The sequence below is a fragment of the Schistocerca piceifrons genome, chromosome 1 (genome assembly GCF_021461385.2).
Source record: "Schistocerca piceifrons isolate TAMUIC-IGC-003096 chromosome 1, iqSchPice1.1, whole genome shotgun sequence".
Lineage (NCBI taxonomy): Eukaryota > Metazoa > Arthropoda > Insecta > Orthoptera > Acrididae > Schistocerca > Schistocerca piceifrons.
The window spans coordinates 39,436,910-39,450,557 of record NC_060138.1 but is presented as its reverse complement, the minus strand read 5'-3'; the positions used below and the strand labels follow the sequence as shown (position 1 = coordinate 39,450,557).

Genomic DNA, 13,648 nt, shown 5'->3' with positions numbered 1-13,648 from the left:
CCCTCAGAGCTACCCATTCTTCTTCTACTGAATTTCTTTCCCCCATTCCTGTCATTTGTTCCCTTATGCTCTCCCTGAAACTCTGTACAACCTCTGGTTTAGACAGTTTATCCAGGTCCCATCTCCTTAAATTCCCACCTTTTTGCAGTTTCTTCAGTTTTAATCTACAGATCATAACCATTAGATTGTGATCAGAGTCCACATCTCCTCCTGGAAATGTCTTACAATTTAAAACCTGGTTCCTAAATCTCTGTCTTACCATTATATAATCTATCTGAAACCTTTTAGTATCTCCAGGCTTCTTTCATATATACAACCTTCTTTTATGATTCTTGAACCAAGCGTTAGCTATGATTAATTTGTGCTCTGTGCAAAATTCTACCAGGTGGCTTCCTCTTTAGTTTCTTAGCCCCAATCCATATTCACCTACTAAATTTCCTTCTCTCCCTTTTCCTCCTACCGAATTCCAGTCACCCATGACTATTAAATTTTCGTCGCCCTTCACTATCTGAATAATTTCTTTTATTTCATCGTACATTTCTTCAATTTCTTCATCATCTGCAGAGCTAGTTGGCATATAAACTTGTACTACTGTAGTAGGCGTGGGCTTCGTGTCTATCTTTGTCACAATAATGCGTTCACTATGCTGTTTGTAGTAGCTTACCCACATTCCTATTTTCCTATTCATTATTAAACCTACTCCTGCATTACCCCTATTAGATTTTGTGTTTATAACACTGTAGTCACCTGACCGGGAGTCTTGTTCCTCCTGCCACCGAACTTCACTAATTCCCACTATATCTAACTTTAACCTATCCATTTCCCTTTTTAAATTTTCTAACCTACCTACTTCATTAAGGAATCTGACATTCCACATTCCGATCCGTAGAATGCCAGTTTTCTTTTTCCTGATAATGACATCCTCTTGAGTAGTCCCCGCCCGGCGATCCGAATGGGGGACTATTTTACTTCCGGGATATTTTACCCAAGAGGACGCCATCATCATTAACCATACAGTAAAGCTGCATGCGCTCGGGGAAAACTTACAGCCGTAGTTTCCCCTTGCTTTCAGCTGTTCGCAGTACCAGCACAGTGAGGCTGTTTTGGTTAGTGTTCCAAGGCCAGATCAGTCAATCATCCAGACTGTTGCCCTTGCAACTACTGAAAAGGCTGCTGCCCCTATTCAGGAACTACACGTTTGCCTGGCCTCTCAACAGATACCCCTCCATTGTGGTTGTACCTACGGTACAGCTATCTGTATCGCTGAGGCACGCAAGCCTCCCCACCAGCGGCAAGGTCCATGGTTCAATGGGGGGGGGGGGGGGGGGAGAAGAGAGTTATTGTGGAAACCTGATTTAAGTGCCATTTCTTGGTGGGGTTTTCAAGATGGTGCATAACACACAAGGAAGAAGTTCCAAAACTTAGGTTTTTCACAAGAGGGGTAACACATAAAACATACATGAAAATTAAAAGCTATTCCACATTTTGCAACCAATACCCTTTGTCAGAGCTTTCTACTAGGCTATAAAACCATTTAAAAAAACACAAGTGATTCAATCTGGTAACAATCATGGCCATGTGCATCACAAACCACCACCACCACCACCAGTGTGGCAGTCATTGCCCAGGCAAATGTACAGCTGAGAGGAAGTGAGGAGTTGCACCACCTAATTATGGGGTGAAGTAGTTGGATTCTTCTTAAAATTAAGGTGGAATCACTAAAAGAATCAAATAATGGTAACATGGCTATGGCAGTTCTCTCCATGAAAAAGAAGGGGTCATAAATCTTTTCGCTTGACACTGTGCAGAAACTTTAAAATTTTGCAAATCTTGCTTGTTTGGTGGATAAATGGGGATTTGGTGTTCCCAAAAAGTGGATCTTACGCAGATTGACTTCACTGTTAGAGTGAAACATTGCTTCATAAAAAAATAGAAAAATATCTTTGTGTCATCGTGGTCTGTGCTTGCCAACATCTCAGTGCAAAAGTCATATTGTGCAGCATAATTTCACAGCATTAGTACCTGTATCAATTGCAATCTGTAAGATTTTAAGTGTGAACATTTACACAGTATTTTGGAAACTACTGTTAATGAAATGTATCAAAACTTGCTATATGTGTCAATTTCTGTGTACTTCACTATACAGCTCAAATCTGATAGAGATTTTCCTCTGGCATGGAAGACAGACTTCAAAACTAATGGTACGAGGAGTGTGGCTCTAAGTGAAAGTGTGTGTGAAATTCTGAATGGTGGTCACTGACTCCGTTTTTGCTAACTGGAGGACACGCCAGTTGCAGTGTTGTGGTGTAATTGCCAATTTCTACACTCAAACACTCTCTTGACATTAGTCCATGACATAACAAATTTTTGAAAGTACAGAATTGTTAATTGTTCTCAATCAAATAACATATGAGACAGTCAGCCCCATCTCTTAAATAATGGGAGCTGGAGCGAATGAGAGGTGCTTCCTCTCCAGGAGGATAGGTAGCTTGAAGCTCCTACTTGATGGAACTGCCTCATTTCTCCAGAAATCCCTCCTATTTCTAAATAAATATGAGCCTAAGAATACTGGTTACACAGTGCGGGGCCCCGTCACTAACTGAGCTTTTCCATCTGCAGTGCTGCATAGACCTGGGCAAAAATGTACTCAGGTTCCATAATGGCAGAGAGACACCCTTTCTGCCACCATGTGAAGAAGTGTCCACGCCCAGGGAGGCCTTTGCTGCTGTGCCGAACGAGAGGCCAGATGGCCCCGAGCCTATGCACACCGCCCAGGACTCACGTGCTGGTGCAGCACCACTCCTCGGTGAGTTCAATACTGCTCTGCTCTGCTCCGTATTGTATCTTCCTGGCTTTGTATTCATAGAGCCAGCGCAGCTGGCATGTGGTTACTTAAGTGAGTTTGCTAGTTATTTACATTTTATGTGAACTGTATCTACCATGGTCAGCATGATGTTGAAATTTTAGTAAATTATCTTAAGCTTTCTTTACTCCCATACAATAATTTGAATTTGTTCCATCTACTATGTATTCCAGGAGTGTCTCCCAGGAGTTGTTACACATGTTTCACCAGATATTTCCAGTTTGTTTCTGCACTATGTAGCTGCAGTTGGCTGAAACAAATATTACCGATTCTATCTTTTGGGCAAAATTCAGTGTTTTTGGAAAGTGTCAGTTTGTTTCCTTTTACAAACAAAATTTTTTTGAAGTGGAAATTTAGAAGCCTATTCTATAGAGCATCTCAAATTAGTTTAGTGTGATATTCTTTTAATTGATATGTATTAGTGGGTACAGTGATACACAATGAATAACCACTACTCCAGAAGTAACAGTACTGCCCAAGTGTACTGATTGCTACTGCAATGCGCCAGGGCTCCTCAGTCACTGCATGAGTATTGGTTATTCTGTGTGTCTCAATCTGCCTGTTCATATGAACTGATAAAATGAGTATCATGTTAGAGTAAATGAGAACTGCACTATGACACGTGCAATTAAAATACTGTTTCGGAAAGCATTTTGCTTGTAAACATAAGTATGCTTCCCGAAGACCATATGTCTCTCATGAAAGACATGATCATCAGTATTTATTGCAGTTGACTCGATGTTCACATTGAAAAAATGAAATCACTAATACCTGCCGAAACACCAGAGAAAATTACTCTGATCATCATTCAGAAATTCTTGAAAGGTATAAATGTTGTCAAGCATATGAATTATTATTTGCTGTTTGAAATTAATTACAATTCCTACTACATTTCTTAAATCACCATGTGGTCAAAGATTTTTGTAGCTGAAATAGAAACCCACCCCAATTGCACCAAGTATTATTAAGACATATCTAACATAGCAGTAATAATTATATACCCAAACCTTCCACATGTTTGACTCCATCTATTAGTGTAAACCATATAAAAATCCATTCAATAGTTACTGATAATATTCTTCACTTAGACAGAAAAGTGCAGTGCAGGACTTTAATTTATATTATATATAGAAGAAGATGCACATGAATGCATAGATTTTAGCAATAATTATTGTATGGCACATTGTGATCATGTCCCTGACCTATGCCACTGGGAGAGGGGATCTACAGTTCAACACAGAATCTGAACTGTGTGCTGATTCGGGCAAATATTAAAATATTTGAGGTGTGAATATGAGGTTAAAAAGCAAACTGAAACGTCTGTGCTCAGTCACAGTCAATGCCGCAGCTTTTCACTTTCTGAGCCCATGCTCTGCTAGCCCACCAAGCCCGACAAAGAGCCTGGTCAAGCTAGGTTGGTATTAGCAGTTGAATCAGCTGTGTGCTGCTTTTCCTGAGAGACACCACTTCCTCAGTATCTGAGCAACATTTACATGCTACTGCTGCCAGGAGCTGTCATTCCAAACACAAAATAAATATGGATCAGATAATGGCACATGTACTACAGGCTCATTGTCAGTGGTGATAAAATATAAGCAAAGAATTCCTCATGATTGTTTATTAGCGAAAGCCATATGAAAATCCCTGTAATAGTTTGAGATTGGTCTGAATCAAATAGAAACTGTGGCAGGGGACTTCGATTTACATCATGTATAGATATAGATGTGTACAATCTACTCCTTTCTCTGCTGCTCTGAGGCTGAATGACAGATAGTGTAAATTGACAATATTCAAAGTGGTCTTCGCAGAGCTTCCAGTTGTCCTCACTGTTGTGTAAAGATTATGGGAGCTGACGCAAGGATTATATGGTTATCTTGGAGAAAGCCTTTAATGAGATTATTCAAACAGAGAGCTGAATTACAAGCTTTTATAATTTGTCATTTCTTTCAGATTAAGACAGTTTGAGTGATGTCTTCATTGTTTGTAATTACTTTTTGACATATATATTTTGAAACTTTAATGAATTATATCCATCTGTACAAGGAAAACAGAAAATGGTTATCAATACTAATAAGAAACAAAATAGATTTTTGTATTTCTTCTGTTGGTAAGGGAAAACTACAAAGCTTTCAGACATGGAATATTTGAAGAATTGGTCGAGTGTCTCGACAGTGGGAATATTTCTTTGTGGGATGTGTTTTCATGAACAACAGAATACAAAATAGAAAATGAATTCATGGGTTCAGAATACTTTATTTGCTGAAACCAGAAAATTTGTGAAACAAACCCTTTGCAGAAATGACATCAGATTAAAGCATGGAATCATTATTCAAAACAGTGTCACTTGATTTTTGGTGCATGGTTTGTGATGATTGTCCACAACAGAGTATGAAGCTGCAAAGACAAAATACACCAACCCTTATATAAATGTTGATATTAAACTATTGGTCATAAATGAGGGGGAGAAAAGATTGTCATGTCCCGTAAAATCAATTTATTAGTGGAATCAATACAGTGCTGTTTTTGTGTGTTGTGTTAAGGTGTGGTGGTTTGTATATTGTTGTAGATGACAGTGGTATATAAAGTACAGTTTTTGAATGATTTTCATCAAATGATTATAATTTAAGAATGATTCAGGTTTTGCTTAATGTAAGGCTTCATAAAATATTTAGTGTCTCAAAAGGTTTCTGTCACTAAACAAGGTTGATAATTTTTGGTGGAACTCATTCCTCCTCTAGTATGACATCTGTTAACATTACTATTGTGTTCAGATTGTGAATAGTTTCCCGAACCCAACATTGTACAGCAGCAAATATGCTGTAGGACTGTGGTCAATCTGGCCAATGGTTGGGACTCCCTTCCCAACAGTCACAGCTCAGCTGTCCATCATCATATTATTCCTATTATCCACTTCTGGCCAATTATTTTACTTCAATGTGGAGTTACTTCAGAAAATCCCATAAATCATTGACTCTAAATAGGAAAATTATGCCAGCTTTTTTAAATTTTATTTTCAGAAGTCTCTTATTAATTGTAATGCATACATTGCAGAGCTTGTTCAATATGAGATGCAACACATGATTCTCAGTTAGGTCCTCGCCAGTATTAAAAGCTGACAGTTCAAAATGTTTTGTTTCATTTATTGCTTTGCCCTCAATCATTATTTCCAATGGTGTGGTCAAGGTATCTGCATTTACTGTTTGTTAATATTTCTGTTACAGGAATAATAAGCACTAAGAATAATTTGTGGTGCTCACCCATGGTCATCATGTAGATACCATTTCAAGGAACTATGGACTTTAAATTAATTGCCAAAATACTAATAAAATTCATAATAAATAATCCGCCATAATTTGAAAATAAGTTATTACATATGTAAAACACTATAGGGGAAAAACATCTTTACTACCCAATATTAAAGCGGTCAGCGGCACAGAAAGAAGTTCAATATTCAGAACAGAAATTCATCATAACATAAAACTCTGACAGATAGTAAAGCAAGTAACAGACTGATTCTGTGTGCACAGATTATATTAGATTAGATTGGTACTTGTTCCATAGATCATCAATACGACTATTCGTAATGATTCATAGTTTATCTGATCTGACACCTTCTGTTCTGTTGAAATATTATGGTAAATCTCTGTCCACTCTACACTACATACATGGGGCTGCGTCAGAGATATGAAGGTCAACTTTTTTTAAATTGGTTGCTATAGTTAGGTACTTATTTTCTGATAGCAGCTATTGAGACAAATCCAGTAATGTGTAACAGTAAGGTCTTTGAAGGTCAATGAAGGTCACAAATACGGCATGAACATCGTCCATTTACAGAAAGTATTTGAAGTGATGACCATTGGTATCAATGCAGTGCTGCGATCTTATCATAGATGGAGTTGTATTCCTTATCACATCTGCACTCATCAAAGCACATGCTCTGACAATTCTCTCTTCCATATCTTCAGGTGTAGTTGGAACATGTTTATAAATAATGCATCTGTATTTTTTATTGTGGGGATTCTCAAGAGACATTAAATCCGACAAATGAGCCCGCCATGACACATCTCCTCTGTGTCCAATCCAATGATTTGGGAATTCTCTGCAACTAATTTATAGCCATCAGTGAAAAATGTGCTGGACACCCATCGTGTTGATAACACACTCTCTTCCTTGTTCATAGATTTCTTCCAATAACAGACCTAATGTTTGTTGCAGAAATTTGGTTTACTTCCTACCATTAAGATTACCTTTGATAGAGTAAGGGCCTATAATTCTGTCCTCCAGAATCCCACACCATACATTCACCAAACACATTTTTTGGGGTGAAACTTGCCGCAGCCAACATGGATTTGCAGCTGCCCAATAATACATGTTATGCAGATTAACATTTCCATGGATAATGTGAATGTAGCCTCATCAGTAAATAGTCAAATTAATAAATGTGCCGTCCCTCTGAATGTGAAGTTGAGCACATCAGCAGAATTCAATGCGATGCATACAATCTGTACCAGTTAATTCTTGGTGGAGACTGATATGGTAAGAATGATATTTATGGTGATACAGAACATGACACACTACTCTGGCTCATGCCAGATTTCCTTGCAATTCGACATGAACTAACACAAGGACACTGAACAACAGTGGCAAGAGTGCTAATTTCCGTTTCCTCATTAATAACTTTCCTTTGCTGGATATGTTCCCTGTGCATTAAAGTTTCAGTTGTTCTCAATTTATCATACACACATTTAAATGTATGATGTGATGTGTAGGGTGAGTATGTTAAGGATGTATTTCAGTGTATAAGTCTCTAGCACTCACTGAATTTCGTTGGGATTCTCCACAAATGAGAAACATATTTACCTGTTCCTTGAAGGAATACATCATTCACATTTGTTTGATTTGATAATACTAGTCTTACCATTCCTATTAGTGTTGTATTGCAAAACTTTTGAATGGTGTTAACATGTCAATGGCACGTTAGATGGATACCCCGTGTGTTAGGTGAATATTTACTATTCACACGATATATGAGAGATAATTGTCAGAGCGCGTGCTTTCATAAGTTCTGATATGATAAGGAATACAACTCAATCCACAATAAGAAAATCAAAGCACTGCCTTGATATCAATGGTCATCACTTCGAACACCTTCTGTAAAAGGACATTTGTGACCTTTGTTGACCTTCAAAGACCTACCTGTTATGCATCACTGGATTTGTCTTGATAGCCACTATCAAAACTAAGTGCCAAATTATAGCAACCCTTTTAAAAAACAAAGTTGACCTTCATATCTCTGTGACCCCACCTAGCAACAAAAAACCATCATATTATGGCCACCGATGTCCCATGCAACATTTATCCCACAAACTTTTCAGCTACTATCATACTTTGAGTAATGCTAGGTGGCAATAGTTAGTAACTTAGCCTGGATACTGGTTGAAATTTACATTTGCATTTTAGTTCTTCACAATTGAAACAGTCTTAACCTTCGTACAAGCAACCTGCCCTTGCTTCACACATGCAGCACTACATTTCTACTGCTGGATGACTTGTCTGATACAGTAGTAACTTATTATATGAACAAATCTCATGAATCAGTGAGTGAATGTGGTCTTGAATATATAGTAGTTCCTGGTAATAACCTTCCAATACCTACTTCTATATCTACATTATGCAAACCACTGTAAAGTACACTGGGGACCGAACATCCCACTGTACATGTTACTAGGGTATTCCACCATATGGAGTGCAGAAAGAATGACGCTGAGGTTAGTCTGATCTTATCCTCATGATCACTATGGGAGTGATTTGTAAGATGTTGTACTATATGCATGGAGTCATCACTGAAAGCCAATTCATGAAACTTGCTAATTAGGCATTCTCAGGGTAATTGGCATCTAGCGTAGTGTGTCAGTCAGTTCAGCTTCTTCAACATATCTGTCAAGCCCCCACAGGTCAAACAAACCTGTGACCATTCATGTTGTCCTCCTCTGTATGCTTTCAATATCCCCAGTTAGTGCTATTTGGTACAGGTCCAATACTCGTGAACATTATTCTAGGCTGGGTCACCTGAGTGATTTATTAAGCAATCTCCTTTAAACTGATAAGATGTTGCTTTATTCTACCAATATGGGCACACACAGTAGTGCAGTAAGTGCTTCAGTTCATCACAGTACAGCCAGTACACACGAAACATTTCTAATATATCCAAAAACAAAGATGATGTGACTTACCAATGAAAGTGCTGGCAGGTCGATAGACACACATACATACACACAAAATTCTAGCTTTTGCAACCAACGGTTGCTTCGTCAGGAAAGAGGGAAGGAGAGGGCTAGACGAAAGGATGTGGGTTTTAAGGGAGAGGGTAAGGAGACATTCCAATCTCGGGAGCGGAAAGACTTACCTTCGGGGGGAAAAAGTACTCGCGCGCGCGCGCGCGCGCGCACCCAAGCACACATATACAGACACAAGGAGACATTGTGTGTATGTTTGTGTTTGTTTGTGTGTCTATCGACCTGGTGGTGCTTTTGTTTCATAAGTCACATCATCTTTGTTTTTAGATATATTTTTCCCACGTGGAATGTTTCCTTCTATTATATTCATATCATTAATTTGAAACATTTCTAAATCTGCTAGTAAACAGTGGTTCCTGAGATTAGGCCACACATATAGACAGAAAAGAACATTTTCATGGGGGTTTAATTTAGTATTATGTACCGGTACTGTGCATTTCCATGTACTGGTTTTCTTTTCCCCATTTTTGTGTGTGTGTGTGTGTGTGTGTGTGTGTGTGTGTGTAGGTGTGTGTGTGTGTGTGTGTGTAGGTGTGTGTGTGTGTGTGTGTGTGTAGGTGTGTGTGTGTGTGTGTGTGTGTGTGTGTGTGTGTGTGTAGGTGTGTGTGTGTGTGTAGGTGTGTGTGTGTGTGTAGGTGTGTGTGTGTGTGTGTAGGTGTGTGTGTGTGTGTGTAGGTGTGTGTGTGTGTGTGTAGGTGTGTGTGTGTGTGTAGGTGTGTGTGTGTGTGTGTAGGTGTGTGTGTGTGTGTGTGTGTGTGTGTAGGTGTGTGTGTGTAGGTGTGTGTGTGTGTGTGTGTGTAGGTGTGTAGGTGTGTGTGTGTAGGTGTGTGTGTGTGGGTGTGTGTGTGTGTGGGTGTGTGTGTGTGGGTGTGTGTGTGTAGGTGTGTGTGTGTGTAGGTGTGTGTGTGTGTGTGGTGTGTGTGTGTGTGTGTGTGTGTGTGTGTGTGTGTGTGTAGGTGTGTGTAGGTGTGTGTGTGTGTGTGTGTAGGGGTGTGTGTAGGGGTGTGTGTGTGTGTGTAGGTGTGTGAGAGAGACACACGTTTCTTCATTTTCTCTTCAGCATCTCAGTAGTTTTTATGGAACCATGGCAGACCTTGCAATTCTTTATGAAGCTCAGAGTTGGATTGAGGAATCATGGTCAGGGAATATTGAAGAATTGTGGTTCATGTGATGTGCTGTAGGTTACGTAGAGCTAATTATAGATGAAATGAAGATTATTGAAGTAAAGAGTACACTGGAAAAATTTGAAGCACAGTAGTTAAAAGGGTTAAACTACATTGAAAGACTGTCTGGTAATTGATATTGAGAAACAATGTACATATAATACACAATAATGAGACATCAGTGCTGAACAGTTTTGTGGTGTCAACAAGTACGAATGACATATCTCTGCTGTCACAAGTTCTTCGACTCGGTAACCCAATAGCTCGTGCCATCTTGCTTGTTCATTTTGCTATGACATGCTATAATGAGGAAATCTCTATGAAATATACGGAGTCCTAAAAGACTGAGTGTGTTTTCCTTGGGCTTCAACCCAACAGATATACCACAGTTTCAGCACATGGAACTGTACCAAAATCAAGATGCAAGGGAGTGTTGTCAGGCATTTTACATTCCAACGAAAGGTAAGAATCTGGGTGCAGCAAGCTTTTCAAGAAGCCCACAGACATCCAAGAGTTAGTAGAATCCATGCTGTATGGTTACAATTGTTAGGAAGTATTTTCCAGGAAATAACGTGAGAGGGTCATACAGATCCCACAACACCCATAGGAAAGAAGTGAGAACTGTTAGCACATGCTGTCATCATAAATTGTAGTTCTGCATCCATTGATGTTTCTAAAAGTTTAACAGGTCTTCACTTCTGAATAATGAAATCCTGTTAAAGTATCACTACTGATTCTCTTCTTTTTGCAGATGCCACTTCACTTGCTCATAAAATAGTTCCCATTAAGACTGCCACTCCTGTCTGTTCCCTTACCCATCTGTAAGAAGAGAGTAGTAGTGTTGTGATGTATTGTAATTTCCTGCCTGATGTTGCAGTTTTAATGCAGAAACAACAAAAATATATTAAGCCATAAACTTGTCCTGTCATCATTTTGTGTGAGGTGACCATGGGAGAAAGTTCCATAACAACCAGAATGAAATTTTCACTCTGCATTAGTGTGTGAACCAATATGAAACATTCTAGCAGATTAAAACTGTATGCCAGACACAAATATGTGTAGTCAGTAATTGCTTTCATTCTAAAATTTTGGATGAATATAATGTGCATATTAATGTAACGTGTTTTCGACTGCACGACACGTGCACACGCATGCATGCATGCATGCTCGCACATAGTTTACAACATTTAAAATTCTTAAATTCAGTCAATAAATGTCTGAAATGCTGATACTTGACAGTTTTTTGTCCCTTGACAATCTTCAGACGTGCAGCATGCAACAGATGTAAGAGTTTCAAGAACCTTAGATTGTCTTTGGGTCAATTTAAATTTGTGTGTGAAATCATTGACCTTGTTACAGTAACTCATTTTTTGTTTTTTGTTTTCTGTCAATCAGGAGAAGTCGCTCAACAAAGCAGCCAAAACAGGGTCAGGAGCCCCATGATCAGGGGCAGGAGCCCCAGGAGCAGGAGCCCCATGATCAGGGGCAGGAGCCCCAGGAGCAGGAGCCCGATGTTCAGGGGCAGGAGCCCCAGGAGCAGGAGCCCGATGTTCAGGGGCAGGAGCCCCAGGAGCAGGAGCCCGATGTTCAGGGGCAGGAGCCCCAGGAGCAGGAGCTCCAGTGATTCTTCACGAGTAAGTTTAATTGGTGGTCGTGGTTGTGGTTGTGGCGGTGAAGCAGTAGCCATAGATTTATTTTGGTATGCCATCAAAAGATTTTTATTATTTTAACAATGGTTTCTCCCCCACCCTCCACTTTTACCCCATGTTATGTGCACACAGGGCACCAGCCTTTGTAGTACTCATGTGCCATTATCCCTTTATCTGGTAACTGCTTTTTGTAGAACTTAATGTTCCTCTGCAGAAATGTTACTTCCGGTCACACTACCTGTTTATTTCTTCAAATAATCACTCTACCATTCTCCAAATTTTATAGAAGTGAAAGCTGTGTTCGTGGGACATATTTAGCAGTATAGAACTTATTCCTTTGGCTTAGGGCTGGATTAACACTAGTGCCAGCCACCTATCATTTTGTATAACCCATTCGGTGAGTATTTGGAGGGTGGATGGTTGGGTCATCATGTTCTGTAGCAGATATAGCCACTCCACAACTCAAGCACTGCACTAGGTGTAGTTATTTGGGTTTCCTGCACAAAACTCAATCAGTTGGGACTACCTGCTGTGACAGCTGTGGAAAAACCCCCCTCATGGTCAATTTTGTTGTTGATGCCAAAGAAAATGGAGAAATACTGTTCTGCCTGTGGAGAAACTGTAAGCATTAACTTCAACCAGCTGGGGTGTTGCCAATTGTTTGAATTTTTTGTGATTTTGCTGACATAATTGCTGGAAACATTAGAGTGGGAACACACTATTATGTGAAGCTGGCAGCAATGTTATCAACTAACTGGACTCGTGGTTTCTAAGGGCCAGGGATTTTTCATTTCAATCCTCAGGCAATTCCTAAATATCCATTTACAGCTTCAGATTTGATATAACAACCTTTCAAAACAAAATAAAATACTGTACCATAGAAATGCACAAAAATTTCCTATAAGTTGACAGTTTCTTCTGAACCCTTTTTCTAACTGTCATTTTTCTGTACCGAGTGATAAAATTCATAATTTCTGTCTGTCATGCAGCATTCTCTTTAAATTGTCATATATCATGCTGTATGCAGTCTATGGGGATTTGTATCTGAATAACAGTCAAAAATTGATTTTTACTTTGTCTTGAAAAATGGACCACAGAAAGTGCCAAACTTGGAGGAATTTAGAAGTGGCTGCAAACACCATGACATTCTCATGACACACAGTCAGCTCCATTAAAAATAAACTTTGGCTCTCATTTGTTTCGTTTTGATGACTTTTTAGTCCCTGAAGTTTGCTAACCTATGAGAGCTTTACAGTTGCTTATCTTCTGTTTATACAGACAGTTTAGTAAGCCGGCCGGAGTGGCCGTGCGGTTCTAGGTGCTACAGTCTGGAGCCGAGCGACCACTCTGGTCACAGGTTCGAATCCTGCCTCAGGCATGGATGTGTGTGATGTCCTTAGGTTAGTTAGGTTTAATTAGTTCTAAGTTCTAGGTGACTGATGACCTCAGAAGTTAAGTTGCATAGTGATCAGAGCCATTTGAGCTCAGTTTAGTCATTGTTACCTGTTTTTTGGCGTGAATATTTTGTTTACAGTGAATAAATGTGTGCATGAGTTGCCTATTCCACTTGAAAGCAGTGGGAAGAATTAAGACCTTCAGTGTCAAACAATGTAAATTTTATAGAAATTGGTTCACCAAACAGATTTACTCTGCTAATACTGAAATACAACGTGATAA

At 39.3% G+C, this 13,648-nt stretch overlaps 1 protein-coding gene across 1 annotated transcript in view; it reads left to right on the top strand.

The window, feature by feature from the left end:
* Positions 1–11,946, top strand: part of LOC124775223 (glycine-rich cell wall structural protein-like) — an 87,308-nt gene extending 75,362 nt beyond the window's left edge. Inside the window, exons 3-5 of the mRNA XM_047250096.1 lie at positions 2,620–2,806; positions 11,074–11,143; positions 11,718–11,946. Coding sequence (XP_047106052.1) covers positions 2,620–2,806; positions 11,074–11,143; positions 11,718–11,946 — 486 coding nt within the window. The remainder of the gene's footprint in view (positions 1–2,619; positions 2,807–11,073; positions 11,144–11,717) is intronic.
* The last annotated feature ends 1,702 nt before the right edge of the window (positions 11,947–13,648 follow it).